This window comes from Poecile atricapillus, chromosome 3 (assembly GCF_030490865.1).
Source record: "Poecile atricapillus isolate bPoeAtr1 chromosome 3, bPoeAtr1.hap1, whole genome shotgun sequence".
Lineage (NCBI taxonomy): Eukaryota > Metazoa > Chordata > Aves > Passeriformes > Paridae > Poecile > Poecile atricapillus.
Genome location: NC_081251.1, coordinates 113,608,937 through 113,625,298, shown reverse-complemented (window position 1 = coordinate 113,625,298; position 16,362 = coordinate 113,608,937). Strand labels below are relative to the sequence as shown.

The 16,362-nt window shown below is 51.5% G+C and overlaps 1 protein-coding gene across 5 annotated transcripts in view; it reads right to left on the bottom strand.

Moving 5' to 3' along the window:
- Nucleotides 1-15,218: 15,218 nt before the first annotated feature.
- The window catches only part of BCL11A (BCL11 transcription factor A), a 71,454-nt gene continuing 70,310 nt past the window's right edge, over nucleotides 15,219-16,362 (bottom strand). For 3 of the 5 annotated variants that reach the window (XM_058836665.1, XM_058836668.1, XM_058836669.1), the window contains exon 4: nucleotides 15,219-15,537. In XM_058836665.1, the coding sequence (XP_058692648.1) occupies nucleotides 15,436-15,537 (102 nt within the window). In that variant the 3' untranslated portion in view covers nucleotides 15,219-15,435. The remainder of the gene's footprint in view (nucleotides 15,538-16,362) is intronic. The other 2 variants (XM_058836664.1, XM_058836666.1) reach the window with 1 other exon arrangement.

Sequence of the window (16,362 nt, the reverse complement as noted above, 5' to 3'; positions counted from 1 at the left end):
ACATCACTCATTTGGACATTCATTATGCGACTCGTTATTGTACATTAAACATTTGTATCCTTAAAATAATGGCCTGGCTATTACCAGCCACAAGATTCCCACTTCTCCCTTCAGCTCAAAGATGAGGGCGTTGCTGCAGCTCCAGAGGGGTGACACCCAACACTTAGGGACCATCCCTCTAAGTGGAAAACATCCCTGCTTTGTTTGTGCTGCAGAAAAAGAGATGCCTTTTCATTTCCAGACAGCATTTCGATATTCATTAAGCAGCAGACTAATGGCACAATCCTTAATCGCTCAAACAAGGACTGATGAGCTCGGCTCCGGGTCCGCAGGAGTCAAGGATGATGTTTTAATGGATAAGCCTTTATCTTGCCATCCTGGCTGCTGGTGTGACTCAGAAGCTAAAGCCTCGTCCCCTGCACCCCAGATGGAAGGGCAGAGGAAAGAGTAGCCAAAATAGTTTCTAGATTCCCTCAAATTCCTCCAGTGTGACACCACCAGCTTCACTCAGAGCCGCCACTGGCCACAGCAGGATGAGGATGGATGAATCCAGGCTGTGCAGGGTGGCTGGATAGCGGGATGGACAGCTAACAGTGCCCAGCCCCGCCGGCCTGGGCAGTGACGCATTCCCAGGGAGAGGCAGTCCCCAAACAAGCTTGCACGAGGCCACGGCTGCCACCAGGCATTTTCAAACCAGTCCAGCCAGTTGTGGTGTGGGTTTGCCAAGAAACGCATAAAGCTGACCTTTGCTGGGCTTTTCAGAGGGGAGGAGGGTGGTTTGTGAGATAGAACAGGACTGAGGTGTCCTCAAGCACGAGGTGATACAATCCTACCAAAGCACAGGGAGAGAGCCACAAAGCCTGGAGACAGATCCTTGTGTCCCAAGAGACCTGGGCTGAGCTCTGCACCATGCAGACCCCAGGTACACCCCTGGAGAAGCTTCCCCAGTGCTTCTGGGAAGAGGAAAATGGATGAAAAGGTGTCCCCTGAGCTGAGTGTTCTCACACTCAGAGCCAAGACCACTTGCAGGGAGGGAGGGGATTGTGAAGGGAACAACAGGACTAACATCTCCTGCATTTTCTTTCACCCACCGCAGTCACAGGCAGCACCAACTATGGGCACCCCCAGCTCCAAATCCTCCTGCCCCATCCTGCCACTCGCAGAACCGTGCAGCAAGGCCATTTCAACAGCAAAGTCCAGCAATTTAACACAGCCTAGTCTGCAGTCACCACATTTGCTTCTGCAACTTCCCCAGGGCAAAGAGGAATTAACCCGTGGTGTCATCCCTGACTCACCACTGAGGGAAACACCAGGCATGGCACAAAGCTGCTCATCAGGGAGGCTGAACATTCCCCCCCTCCCAGCACTTACATGAGACACTGATGTCTCCAAGCAGTATGGTTTGGTGATTGTTTTGGTTTATCAACACTTAGCGACCACCAATGAATTTCAAACTTTAAAAAAACCTTAAACTCTTCTGCCCACTGCAGCACTGAGGTACAGCCTTTCCCAAAAGCAGGAATTTCAGGTACAAGAAAAAAAGGCAAAAGAAAAAAAATTACTTCTGTCCAGAAAAACAGAGCAACACATCTTCTCACAAAGAATAGCCCAGCACAGAGCATTCCTGCACAACAGCATTGCACAGCCCTGCACACTCCGAACACACAAAGTATTCCTCTTGCCCAGAAGAAGGGCTCAGCTGAGCAGAGAGGCTTTCCAAAAATCCCTAATGCATAACCCACACGGAGCTCTCCCCTCCGGCAAAGGTGGGGGAAGGACTGTGATACCACAGCTCTTGCAGGTGCCGCTCCGTGGGCACGGGGAGATCCTCCAGAGATAACAGCAACCTGCAAGGAGCTGCGATGGTGGAGACAGGAGCACAGAAAGAGCAGCAGGTACAGGAACCACTCACCTTCCTCACGGAGAGCAGCTCCCTGGCCTTCCCGGCAGGAAAATCCACGGTGGTCACCAAGACGAGGGGGCCCCCTGAGCCTCAGCACCAGGGAAATTCCTCTGGAAGCACCTCAGGAAAGTGTCTGTCCTCTGGGAGCACAGCCTCTCGCTTCTCCCAAAGCAACACAGCTTTTCTTCCCCTCACCCAGAGCCTGCTGGATGCTCACAGTAAGCTGGCACTTCTAAGCACCAACCTTGCACGGCCCCAGGGGGAGTTTGAGCTCAAAATGTCCTTTTCTGAGGCAAATTGCAATTGAAGGCCTCAGGCAGTGCCTCTGAGGCCCAGTCCGAAAGCAAAGGCCGCTGAGGTGCGAGCAGGGCAGAGCAGACTGGGGGTGATCACCCCGAGCAGGGAGCCCAAGGACATGCAGACAGCACCAAAATAAACCTCAGACTTACTGCTTGCTGTGTCTTTGTGAGCTGCAGAGAGCCCTCGGGACATCCGGACAGCACCAAGGTAAAACCCGAATGTCTTTGTTAGCCGTGCCTTTGTGAGGGGCTGGCCATCAGCGCAAGGAGCGGCACCTGGAGAGGGGGCAGTGCCCGAGCTGAGGGCAATTAGTGACGGCCACAGCTGAGGGGCATTAACAGCCCCGGCCAGGCAGGATCATCGCTGGGACGGGTGGCTGAACACTAAGGGATGTAACTTTGTCTCTCTTATCCTCTCTGTGTCTGTCCTGGCTGGCCCCTGGAGCTGTGAGCAGCCCGTGGCCTGCAGCCCGCTCTGCCCTCAGCCCCGAGGGGACAGAGCAGTCCCAGCAAGTGTTGGTATCGCCCTTGGCTTGTCCCCTGTCACCCAGCAGCTTCAGTCTCACTGATACACCCCTGATGTCCAGAACATGCTGCAGTGCCCCTTCTCCACAAGTTTCCCAGTTAATATCATCCAGGAGTAGCTGTGTTTTGGGGACATGAGCTCTTTTTCCTGCTGAAGGTGGCTCTGTTATCAGCACACCGGTCCTTGTCTTTACACCCAGCAGAAATTCTTGCAGAAAAGCTTTGCAGAGCACAAACTTGAGTTAAGCAGTAGGAAGGGCAGACTCCTTCAATCCAGAATTTACAGAGATCCCCAACAATTAATTTTTTTGAACCATCACCACTGGTTTTTTCTGATAAGTGGTGAGCTGTGATGTGTCAGGAGCTCACAGGAGCCCTGAGGTGCAGCACCGTGTGCCGAGCATCGCCGTCCGCCTCTTGTGCAACCACCAGCTTTCAACAGCACAAAATTTCGGTGGAAGGTCACCAAGAAGCCCTCAGTGCTCACCTCTAATTGAACAAGACCTGTCCTGACCTCAGTTAAGGGAAAGGGGATGTCCCACATTGGTACAGGAGGCTTTTTGTTCATCCTCCCTGCCCATGTGTTTCTCTCCATGCAGCCTGTGGACCCAGCACCTAATTATATCTTAACTAAACATCCTTTCTGCTTCTAAAAAAGCAAATACACAATGTACATCTGCTTTAATCAGAGTTTAAATTAATTTGGCACTCTGATATTATAGAAGGTATTAAAAGAGGGACTGCCAAATTAAAACTCCATGGCCTTTTAGCAGCCCTGGAAAGAGATGGGGGGAAAAAAGCCATGCTGAGGAAAAGGTAGTTTTTTTCCACCAAACTGCCAAATTATCCCTTATGATAAAGCCTTAAACAATGTTGGTCAGGAGGGAGCAGCTCACCACACTGGCTGCTCCACTCCCTGGATCTGGCAGGGAGAGCCCCATGGTTCACCACAGCAGGCTGAGCGTCCACAGGGCACAGCCAAAGTACCCCAGTCATTAACTACAGGTTAATCATATTTACTGCAGCTCTGTTGTTCCAAGATTCTCAGACAAAGGCTAAATTTGAGAAAACTTAAAAAGAAACAGACCTTTGGAGCTGACTTATTGCTAATGCAATTAGGATGAGGGAGAGAATCTAATTACCAAGGACTCTGACTTCTTCCCCCCACCAAGCTGATTTAAAGAGGGAGCTCTCAGTGTAGTCACTACTTTCTGGTTTACTTTACTGCTTAGCACAGAAGCTGTTGAAACAGCTTCAGAATTTTCTCAGCTGCATTTTTATGTCAATACCAAGGGAGGGATGAGATGATTCGGATATGTCAGAGGAAAGGAAAGAGGTGTAAAAAATAAAGACGCTAGCTTGAAGAAAAACACCCCCAAAATGTTTCAGAGGAGTTAAAAATGAGGCTGCAGTGTGGTGGAGGAAAGGCCAGAAGAACAGGTGATGCATGTGGCTGTCCCCCCACTTCCCAGAAGCACAGGTAGGAAAGCACTGCTGGAGTGCCAGGATGGTTTGCCCTCGTGCCTATCCCATGCAGATAAATAATCCTGATGGGTGGCAGTAGCACAAATCCTTGTGGTTAGCCCAGCTTGGTGGCACGAGGTCTTTAATCTGCAGCAGGGGGGTACCAGGAGGGGCAGCGGGCAGTGGCCAGGCTGCGAGCCCAGCATTGACAGGCCTGAGCTGAGGCAATTAAAGCACCCTAAACAATAATAATAATAACACAAATGCAAGGCAGCTGCTGAGCTGCACACCCTCACAGCCACCCCAAACCCCTGCAGCGAGCACCTCGACCATCCATTGCAAAAAACTCCTGCAATTCAAGAGCTACAGTGTGTGCATCTTTAGTTATTGCTTATTATTTATCCCTCCACAAACTCTGGACTCCAATCTTGAAAGAGTTTGCTGTGTGTTACAAAGATACTCTCATTCTGGTGTTTTTAATATTGCACATGTGGCAACAAGTGTGTGAAAGTGTAAGTTGATTTCCATCCCTTATGTACCCCACGAGCAGGGAGGACATGGGGGTGCACTGGGGACCCACTGACCTCCTTGGAGAGTGTTTTTGGGGGGTGGGTGGGGAGAAGAAGAGGAAAAATGCTGAGCAGAGGACCAGGGTGGGATGCAGACGATGGAAAAACGTGCATCTCCAGCAGCCCAAACTCTTCTTTGCTCATCTGTCGGGCAAAGGCAGGGCAGCGGAGCTTGACACTGCTTGCAGCAAAACAAAACAGATAAAAACTCCAAACATGCAACACGACACCTTAAAAGCATTCCCACAGCCCTTTGCCAATCCACCTAAATCCGGACCTTGAAGAAAACACCCCACCTTGTCCCTGGCTCCGGCGAGTCATGCCGAAACCTGCCGAGCAGCGCGGGGAGAAAGGCCCTGGCCACAGGGGCTCCAGTCTGGGGGAACAGCACATCCCAGCTGGAGCCATGGGCAGAGATCATCCCCTTCCTGGCTGTACCTCCCTGGCCAAGGAGGACTCACCTCTACCTTCCTACTGCAGTGCAGCAAGCAACGCTAAAATTTAAAAAAAAAAAACAGCAGTAACAAATATTTCCAGGATTCCCACTGATTTTTGAGGCTGCACACAGATTTTGAGGCTTCTTCCTTGAATCCACCCCAGTGCAACTCAGGTGTTAATTTTCTTTAAAGTAGGAGAATCTAGGTATGCATGAAAGGAGAACTGAGGTGGCCATGGTCTGCAGACAGCTCTGCTGCTCCATCCCCAGTGCCAGAGGAGCAGCTGAGAACTCAGACCTTGCATCCTGCTCATGGTAAGGTGTGAGGGATGTGTAAGGAGAAGAGCCTCTGGAAAGGCAGCTGGCACCAAGCAGGGACTCTGCCACAGTCCTAAAAACTCCCAAACCAACAAACCAAACAGAAAACGTACCTGGAAAGATTCTGGCTGCGGCTGGATATATCCTGGAGCCCTCAGCCAGCTGATCCACCACAGGCAGCACAGGGATGGGAGGGAGCACCCGTAACCGGGTACGAGGCAGCCACTTGCACTGCAGCAAATCAGTAATTCCGTAATTCCCTTTTCCCCAGATCCTTATCCCCAGCCACCTCAGCACACTCAGCGAGCACCTTCCAGCTGCATCCAGCCCCACAGCATGGCCCTGGGAGCTGCAGCCCAGCCACAGCAGGAGCCATCTCTGCAGGGATGGCAAGCCAGCTACTGGGCATCACTCCATCCTGGATAAACCCTCCCTGCAGCCTCTCCAGAGCATTCCCAGGGACAGAGAAGCCCGGCTCCTGGGCGAGGCCAACTCTCCTGTAGTGCTAATCCCTGGGCCTTTCTGGTGGTGCAAACATCAGTGTGCAAGGGTTGTGAGACACAAACACATCATCTGCTCCCAAAGGCTCAAGGCTTTCCAGAGACGAAACACAAGCACAAAGGGACACTGGGGTTTTGGGTTATTTAATTTTTTTTAATAAAGCAAGGTGCTGTGTGACATGAAACGCTCTTCCCAAGGGCTGCTGGAGCCACACACGGGCACAGACCTGCATTTAATCTCCTGGGGAGGGTTTACAATCACTTTCCCAACTCGCTCACCAGCTCTTGTTTTCCAACACATCACCCCTTATCTGTGCCCGGCTGCCGGAGAGCGACTCCGGGATGCAGAAACACGGCTGTTCCTCTCCACTCCGTAATTGCCAACCACGAGGAAGGACATCCTTCCCCATTTCACAGCTCCGGAGCTGCGTAACCACAACCGCCTTCCCGGCGGCGATAGCGGGAGCCGCGGGAGTGGGAGGATTTCCCCCGTGCAGATGTTCATTCCCACCACCCACACCGCAGTTTCGCGGGGACAACCTGGGGGACCTGATAAAGCAGCTGGGTCCGAAGGATTTATGAGGCTCCTGCTCCAAAATCGACAGGAAGGGGAGGTTTAGGGGGTGCAAGACAAGCTGGAAATAGTGTGGAAAGTTATCACCGGGGTTTGTCCACGGGCTTTATATTGTTATGATATTTATCCTTCAGATTCCCACAAAGTTCACTTTGGAAATGACAAGTGAAAGTCCCATCACTCCACAGCCAGGTGATTTTTTTGGCCACACGATGCTCGAGGTGCTCCTGTGCAGATTCAGGAGGAGGTGGGGAAAAAACATTACTAAAACACCTCTTTTTATAGATCTGTGGATCATGGTGTGCCCTGCTCTATCAGAAAAGTTTGGTCTGTTGTTGGTTTTTTTGGGGGGAGTTTTAATGGGTGTTTAATACTCTGTACAACAAGTGCTGAGCCCCCTCAGTGTGCCTGGCCAGCAAAGCCCCATAAATATTCCCAGGGTAACTAACCTATGGCCCCATGCTGCTGCCCAGATGGACCACTAGCCCTGTTAGCTGCTGAATTTATGATTCTTAAACAAAATAAAAAGGTACACAGGATTTATTTTCTTTTTTTAAAAAAATTCCCTCAAAGTAAGGAGTCTTTTACTCAGGGCCCAGCCAGCCCAGTGCCTGACACAGACATTACCCACCACTATTTTATGGTCTCTGCTGGCTGGGGGAACCAGTGCTGCTTTCAAAAGCAGCGATATTCCTTGCAGCCAGCGGTTTGGGAAGTAGTATTTGATTGTCAGAAAGAGGATAAGGAGGCAGCCTTGGGATGAGAAACAAGTTTCAGAGCACGGCAGAGACCCTGTCCAAGCTCAGCTGTTGAGGACCAGCTGGAGATCAGGGTTGTCCCCAACACATCAAAAACCCGGTTATTTCATGCCCTGAACCCCAGGCAGCAGCTGAGGTGGGAGAACAGAGCTTGACCCCAAAGTCAAGCTGCAGAGCCCCCATCCCATTCCAGTTTCACACCCAGAATTGGAGAGACGCTCTACAGTGCCACAAAATAAATAAAATCCCCGGCTCTCAAATGAATGTATTTACCTGGCCTCGCTATTTTGCTCAGCCTGTGACCTCTGCACATTATATGGGAGCGCAGTATAATGCCCCTCTGAAAAGCAATCTTCCAGGGTAGGGCTTTATCTTTTATTTTCTACACTTGAAAAGACAATTCGGGGCTCCGGATGGCTCCGGTTTGCAGGCGGCCAAACCAGCCCTTTTGTCTTTAAGGATGTGAAGTGAGGGTACCACATCTTCTGTGCTTTTTTAAACAAGTCCTGACCTTTCAACTCCAAAGCTGGATGGAGAGTAGGCCTGATATTTGCAGGCTCTCTTTTTCATTTGTCCCAGCTGTCCCCACCTTGCATGTCAAGTCTTTCTCCTGGCTCGGGAGTTTAACCTCCAGCATGTGACAAACAGCAAGGACAGAGCCAAGGGCGGCAATTACACCATCTTCCAACTTCAGAGCGGAGGAAAAAAATAAAATGACTTTAAAAAGCTCCAGGAAGCAAGAAATGGCCAGGAAAACCAAACTCAGCAGATACGGTTAAGCCTCAAATCACTCCCATTGTGAAGAAGGGCCACAGGCAAAGCACCCAAAAGTCTCGTGGTCCCTTTGCCACTGAATGCTTTCTACAACCAACAACGCTGCTGGCAACACCATGGCAGCACAGAAGGAGATGCAACACCGAGGGCAGGGAGAAGGTTGTCCAGAAGATCTGAAACACAGCACACATAGGGGCACCAACCCAGTGCTTGCCCTCGACCCACAGGGCACCTGTGTCAGAGCAGAGATGCACAGGGACCCAGCCAGCTGCTCTGGAGATGGAACACTTACAACACACCCAGGGCAGATTCAGACTCTGTTTCACACCACTGAAACCCCACTGCAATGCTGCTGGCTTTAACCACGGGCTCCCCATCCAGATCCAGGGTGAGCACATCTTCTCCTGCCCCCCTGTCAGCACCAGCTCCTTCCTCCGCACCCAAACCACCGCTCAGCACCCTCAACTCTGCCTTCAGCAGCTCCTTCATGGCCTGACTTACTTTTTTCTTTTTTATTTTAAGTACACAGCACAAAAAACCACACACAGGCCAACTTCAGAGATTCCCACTAGAAAAATTAAATACTCATAATGCTTTTTTAAAGTGAATTGGGCCCCTTAATTTGCATCTTATAATAAGGATGTTATCGTACTGGTTTATGGCTCAGCTCTTTAGTTTCTATCTCTCAGGGGCTAGATTTCCCCTCATGAGTTCAATAGATGTCTGTGAACTAATGTAATTTTTTAAAAGGCTTTTCTTCTGTATTAACATTACAACCTTTATGAGTTAAAGGTTTTCCTTGCCTGAGCGCGGCGTGTGTTGGAATTCCAGAGCCAGGCTCTGTCCTTTCCAGAGAGGATGCTGCAGCCTGGGGTTAATCCTGGGCAGAGGGTGGGAACCTTCCTCACCTCCCCACACCGAGCCAAGCTCTCCAGTGTTCTCCAGCTCTTACATTTGGCTTAATTATAAAACATTGTCACTCGAATATTAAAATAATGTTTAATACACAGAAGGGAATAAGCCAGTCTGGAAAAATGCATAATTTCCCTGCACCTGCCCTGCTCCTCGCATGCAATGAGCTCTATTCTCTTCCTCCCTCTCTCCCGACTGCTTCCCACAGCAGTGCTGGGAATACACTTCCAAGAGCTTCTAAAAAGCATTTAAAAGGCAGGGAGGCTTCCCCGATCTCTGCACCTGCCAGGAGCGCCCATCCTCTGCTCCCCTCGCCCTCGGGAGGCGCAGCACGGCCAGGCTGGGACCCGTCCTCCTGTGGCCTTCCTGAACAGCAGCACCCGGGTCTTCAGGAGAGGAGAAACAGCAACAACTTGCCTAAATCCCAGAGGACGTTTTTAAACTTGCCCGAATTAGGGCCCAGGGGCGGATGCTCGGCGTTTCCAAACAGCCGGGCTCCGAAAGTGCTCAAACACGCCGCGAGTAGGAGCGATGTCGAAAATGCCAGCCCCTGCTTTAATGTACCCCGGGATCATTCATCACCTCCACACCTTATTTTATATTGCCAGGCTCTGCTTTAAATAAGCTTTTTTTTTTTTTTTTCTTTTTCCCCTCCCATTTAATCACTACAGCTGCAGAAGGTGATGTCTCTTCAGCAGGGGAGAGAGGGAAGAGGAAAAAAAAGTAAGAAAAAGCAGCTAAAGGGTGATTTTAGGCAACAAAAAAATAAAAAAAGAGCCAACTGAAGCAGCCAGGTGCAGAGCAGCTCCCAAAGGGATGTTCCTCCCCAAAGCCTCCAAACGGAAAAGCCAAAGCCCAGGAGAGCGTGCCAGGCAGGGAGCAGGGAAAAGGTCTTTTGGAAGGAGAACATAAAAAATAAGTTTTATCCGTAGTGGAATTAGGGGTGCAGGGGGGGTTTTGGGGATGGCAGCACAGGGGCAGCAGTGGGGGGAATTCATGGGCACAAGCCATGGAGCAAGGGCTGCCAGAGGCCACCCTCTGCCCGCAGGGAAGGGGGACGGAAGTGTCACCAGGCTCTGCTCACCGATGTGGAGCTGCAGGAGGAGGTCAGGGAAAGGACAGACACTCAAAGAGAGAAAAGGTTTATTTAAGGCTCCATCCCTGTGCAGAGTGCCCCGGGTTTCCAAGGGCAGGGCTATCTAAAGAGTGACCTGGCACTACGAGCACTGATGCAGATGCTCAGGAAGCAAATTCAAAGCCCCATTTTCTGCTGCCTGCTGGTTGGTTCCTGTCCCAGGAGGCTCCTGGCCACCACCACCTTCACCCAACCTCTGGTGCACAGCGAAACCTGAGGGAAAGGGTTAAGCAGCCTGTGGATGCTGTGCCTGTCCACGCAGCACCTGGAGCGGCCGCGCTCACAACTGGGAACCATTAAAGGTTTAGCATGAGCTGGTGCAGGTGGTGGAGCTTTTGGCTGCGGGCTCTTTGATGCACTGGGCTTGGCAAGCTCTGGGGATCCTCTGCCAGAGCCCAGGGACGCCCCAGCCAGAGGCCACCCTCTGCCAAGGGGACCCTGCCACTGGGGTCAACCCCCCTGTGGGGTTGGGCTGCTCCATCTAAACCTCTTCATTGAGGAAAAACTCCTGCCCAAGCCTTTGCGGGGGTTAAGCTGAGCCACACCGTGCTGGGGGAGGAGGAGAGGTCCAAAGTCACCTCCTTCTTCGTGCCATTTAAATTAGGATGTTGTAAAAGGTGAAAATAACTTGAAAGGCAGTAGCCCCGTTTTATTAATAGCAAGTATTTATTAGCCTCCTTGATTTACAGTACGTTTCTGAAAGTCATCAGTCCATCACATTCTTCAGCACAGGGGCTGAGGTGTTTTTCTTGCTCAACACAATATGGAATATAGATCCGAATATGAGAAGCCAAATACAACCTTCATTTTGCATGCACATATCCCACCGACGGGAGGCCCGTAAATGAGTCCTGTATAGCCCTTAGACACATGCAGACACTGGGGGGGAGGTGGGAGCTTCTGTACATCGCCACTGGAAACCCGGAGGGTCACGGAAATCGCCAGGGAAGAGCCGTCAGGGCTGGACCAACCTCGGAAAGCGTCGCGGCGCACACACCCCGGCCACCACAAAAAAGGTGGGAGCCCACCTCATCTGGGTTTTGACAGGAGGAACCACCTGCCCATCCATCCCCCTGACTGCAGGATGTGCTGCTCACACAGCACAGCCACCTCCACCCACCTGTTACCGTCCCTAATGCCAGATTCTCCCCCTCCTCCCGCCCTCACCGTGGGGTTCTGCCTGCCCGTGGCCGCAGAACCGCGGCCGAGCCGGCATTCCCAGGGATCACATCGTGCTCATTACGGGAGGCCAGGCAAAATTAAATTGGGGCCCACTGGTTCTGCCATCTGAACTTCATCACTGCTAAAGATGCAATAAAAGTAATGGCAACAACGAACAAGCCTCTACCAGATGTGTAACTCTATCCAGTGAGATTAAGGAGTAAGGGCCATATCTGGGGTTTGGGGGTTTTATTTTGTTGTTGTTCTGCCCCCTGCAACTCCATCTTACCTTGGAATAATTGATTATTTGGACCCCTGCAGAAGATGAATGCTAAGAGGATGATTTCTGGGGGGGGAGAGAATTGGGATGGAGGGGCAACAATATTTGCCTTGTAGCAGATACAACACACAATTGAATGATTTCCTGAAATGGGAAAACTGGGTGGGAGGAGAAGCAGAGAGTAAGAAAAGAAGGAAATGAGGCACCACTCTCATTTTTGAGGGCTGGGGGGTGGTTCAGCTCACTCCCCAGTAAGACTTTTCAGTGAGGTCAGGTAAAACACCACAGTAGAGCAGGGAGCCCTGGAACAGCAGTGATGCTTAGCAGGTCCTCCCTTCCTCCCTGCCAAAAATCCACAGGTAAAGGCTCACCCCAGGCCTCACCAGCACCCAGACAGCTCAAACACACACAAGAAAGGAGATGCAAACCCAAAGTAAAGGCTGAAGGTGGTAAAATAACCCCCAGCAGCCCAAGGAGGATGGAGCTTCCCTCCACCTTCCCCCAGAGCCCACAGTTGTGTTGTCACCACTAACACCGCGATGCTGCTTGTCCCAGAGCCACTTAGTGGGACCCAGCACAAAGCTGGGGTTGGAAAAAAACACAAGGAGTTTGGCAGTTTTGCTTGGAAACTCACTCACAGAATCTGTTTTCAGATCCCTTCTGGGGAGAGGTCTTACATCTCCTAAAAGTCCACAGCCCAAATGCATCACGAATCCAAAAGATACATTATTTTGAAAGCAAAATTTAAGCTAGACTTCACAAAAGACTTGACCTTTGCTGCATTTTAGTGTCAGGAAAAGTGTGCTTAGAAATCAAACACAGCATAGTCAGATCATCTCCAAGTCTGAAAGCAGCCTTTTCAACCCAAAACCTCAAAGTTAAGCCAGGTGATTCCCAGGAATCTTGTTCATCTCAACCCCTGGGATTGGAAGTACATTTATCTTTTCTTCATTAAGAACCCCAAAACTTTAGGAGCTTTGTTTTGGTTTTTTTTTAATAAAGACCAACAATACCTTATTTCCAATTTGGATGTGCAGACCAACACCTGGAGAATATGCTAAAATACGAAACCTATTGGGAATTTTGCCCCTCTTGCACCAGCAACCTCCAGCTTTGAGGCCAACAGGTTCCCAGCCCTCCCCTCACAGGAAACCTTCAACTCCTGTTAATTGGCAGAAACTCGTTAAGCTGCTGGTGATCCCAAGCACAGACACAGCAAGGGGACTCAGCCAAGTCCTGGTCAGACAAGAAGAGGACCCTAATGACACCTTTAATTAAAGCACACAGCCCCTTCAGGTCACCCAGGGCAGTGGAAACCCTGCAAGAGCCCCAGCAGAGTCTGGAGCAGGGCTGGCAGCCAGGGAGAGGAGCCCTGTGGCTTTCAAGGGGCTCTCAGCACAGACATTGCACCTGTTTGCAACTTTAAGGCAACACGAATTCTGAAGATGTTTCAAAGTCCTAAGAGTTGGGGAGAAGTTTATCAACTGTATTAAAAAATAGACATTTTAAAGACTATTTGACTACACCTTCAGCACTTCAGGTATCGCTTCTGTGCTTGGCAGAACACATTCAGCCATCCCCACTTGGTTATTTCTTGCTTTTCCTGGGAGAAACCCTTGCCATCATGCTGCCTGCTGAAGGGGAGACAAGCCACAGCCAGAGAAAGCAGATCCCATCACACTTGTTCCACCAGGCAGAGCAGCAAAAGCATAACCAGCTACCCCAGAAGACATCCGTGAATGGAGTCTGGCCCGTGCTCACAGAAAGCGAGGCTCAGACACCCCAGAAGGAGCCAGCACGCTGGAACCCCTGGTAAAGCAGCTTCCCAGCTGCCCTGGGCTGCAGTGGAGATGGAGCAGGTGAGTCCTGACTTGCAGTCTAGAGAAATGAGCAGAGCAACCCCCTTTGCAGTAAATAACTGCATTAGCCCTGATCTGACACAGTTGCCTGGAGCAGAGATCCCCAGGGCAGGGGCAGGTCTAACTCTCCACCACTGGTGCACTCACAATCAATCAGGTGCTTAATCCAAGAAGATTCAGCCTTCCAAGGCTCAAAAACCCCTTAGGAGCAGACAGAGGTGGCAGCACAGGCTGAGTTAGGAAGAACCTTTAAAAACATCCCCTAATGATAAAAAAAGCCGAGGCTGTGCGTAGACTTTTGGGTGGTTTGCCCTCAAAGACCAAATCACCTTAGAAGAAGCAGCAATAGCTCCCTTTGTGTTCCCAGTGCACCAAGTCCTCCAGGCTCCCAGTGTGGCACCCCTGGGAGCTGTTCCTGCTGCCCACCCCAGCCAAATTTTAAAGTACCAAAGTGTCTGTGCTTGTGCTGTGCCCAGGCCACCACGAGAAAACCACAGCCCGGGGTTTTAAACAAGAAAAGAGCAACCACAGCCCATGGAAAAGGCAACACTGTTCTCCCCATGGCCGTTTCACCAGGAGAGAGTCACCCCAAGTGAGGGTCTCACTCAGATTGTAAGCAAGGAGGTGAATAAAACAGAAGTGAGATTGAAGTCAATACACAAAGCCAATAAATCCACTGTCCCTTTCCCCATGGCTTGGCTCCATCCCGCTGATCCCAGCAGCCCGACACGGCCAGCCCGCCGCTCCACTCGCTACCCAGCTGGCTTCTTTCACCAAATAAGGTCCATTCCCACTCGTCAGCACAGGCACGAGCAGCTACAGCCTATAAATCCCATCAGAGACGGCACAAAGCTCACACATCACCCATCTTCTGTTCAGCAAAGCGCCTGGGACCCGAACCAGGAGACTCCTTGGGTGGGTGCTCCCGAGCAAGGGACGGGCGTCACTGGCAAGTCCCTGGTGCAAAGTCTGGGGAAACACCGGGACAACAACCTGGCAGCATCTCCTTCTGCTCAGGGCAGAGCTCTGCATCCCCTGGACTGACAGCATCTCCACAGCACGACCATCACCCCTCCCAAAACCTGCACTGGCCTCCCTTCTCCTCACACGGACACGAGCGGACGTCACGGATCCCAGCAGCCCCAAAAGTACACAGCTGAACAGCAGAAATGCAACACGACAGCTGGCATTCATCGAGGATGATGCAGGAGAGCTGGGAGACCCCCTCCCTTTCAGCATCACCAGAGGCCAGAGGGGGCACAGCACTGCTCGGGGTGCCCGGCCCTGAGCCCAACTCCCGGCCTAGCTCTGCAGGAAAGGTCTGTGCGCCGGGGCCAGGCAGCCCCTCGTGCCAACACCATCCCCGGTGAACACTCAGCACTTGCTTTTCTGCAGCCGGCACGGGAACACAAAGTCACACCAGCCGTCTGGCCCTTGTTAGCATTAAAAATTAAAGACAGAGCAAACAAAACCTAAAGCTCCAACATTTATTATGGCAATTTCCCACCCACCCACAGACCTACACTGTGTTTTGCTTTATTTTTAATTCATCACATCAGATGTGCCTCCCGAGGAATGGCACGTTGCGGGGATAACCAACAGGCCGGGTTGTCCACGACAGCAAGACAGTCTTTTCCGTGGGGAAAGGAGGCAGTCGAAGCCATCATTAAGCCCTTGACCTTGGTGGGTGGGTTTTTTTTCATTTGTTTGTTTTTAGAAAATGAAAAAAGAAACCAGTGAACAAAAAAAAAAAAAAAAAAAAAAAGCCCCAAAAAACCCAAAAAACCAACCCCAAAGAAGTGTTGTACTCTATTACAAAATATAAATACGATAGTCTTGCAGGCAGGAGGAGCCCGGGGAGCGCTGCCGTCGGCGGGTGACTCCTCAGGCTCTCCCGGGGATGCGGCGAGCCAGCAGGACAGAGGCCACCTCCGGACGCCGAGACGCCGCCGGCCGCTCGCCCCAGCTTCACCTCCTCTCAGAATTTAAGTGCTCTTGAACTTCCATCCGAAAACTGCCAGACATCCGGGGCTCCCTGGGCGCTGCGCCAGCTGGGGGGGTACGCCGAACCTACAGAGAGCATGGGGACAGAGGAGAGAACAGGTGTGACATGGCCCACGGTGTGAGTCATTCCCTTATCCTACTTCTTGTCTCTTTTTCGTCTCTAACAGCTAGGACACCCCACTGCCACAAAGGGACACGGCAGGACGGAGCCCTTCCTCTCTCAGGCCACACTCCCACATCCGGCATCCTCGGCACCACGCAGGAACCACTGGGACCATTTAGGAAGAAAAACCTCTGGATTTACTGGGCAAGGACCAAGCCAGCCTGTCTTGGAAACCTCCTCCTACTCCATCCCAAACCCTCATGGGCTTCCCCCAGGTGCTGAAGGCCCTCCTAAAGCCATCGGAACTGTTAACACGGCACACGGCGGGTGGTTCCCGAGGGCTTTTCCCAACTCCCGGCACGGTGGAAGCGCTGGCACGGCAGCAAAGCTCAGGCTGCACAGCCCCAGCCCACGCCCAGCAAAGCCATCGACCGCAGCAGCATGGGATGGGGCACTGGAAAGCAACAATTCCCAGCTCCCAGCACCTGCTCCAGGCCAATCACCCGGCACCGCGCTACCCACACCACAGGCTAGGGGCTACACTGGTGGCAAGGCTGGCACATCATCAACACACTCCTCAAAATCCACCCTGGCGGCCCAATGGGGAGCTGGTTGCTATGGAATTGATTTCATTAATACTTAAAAGAGTGGTTAAAGGCTACTACATGTGAGCTGCCATCAGGACGTAGTAACCAACTCCTTCCTAGGCCAGATCTTTAGTGGGTGTTAACTGGAGTGTCTCCTCTGAAGTCAAGAGCACCGTGCCCAATTTCCCTCCAGGGAAGGCT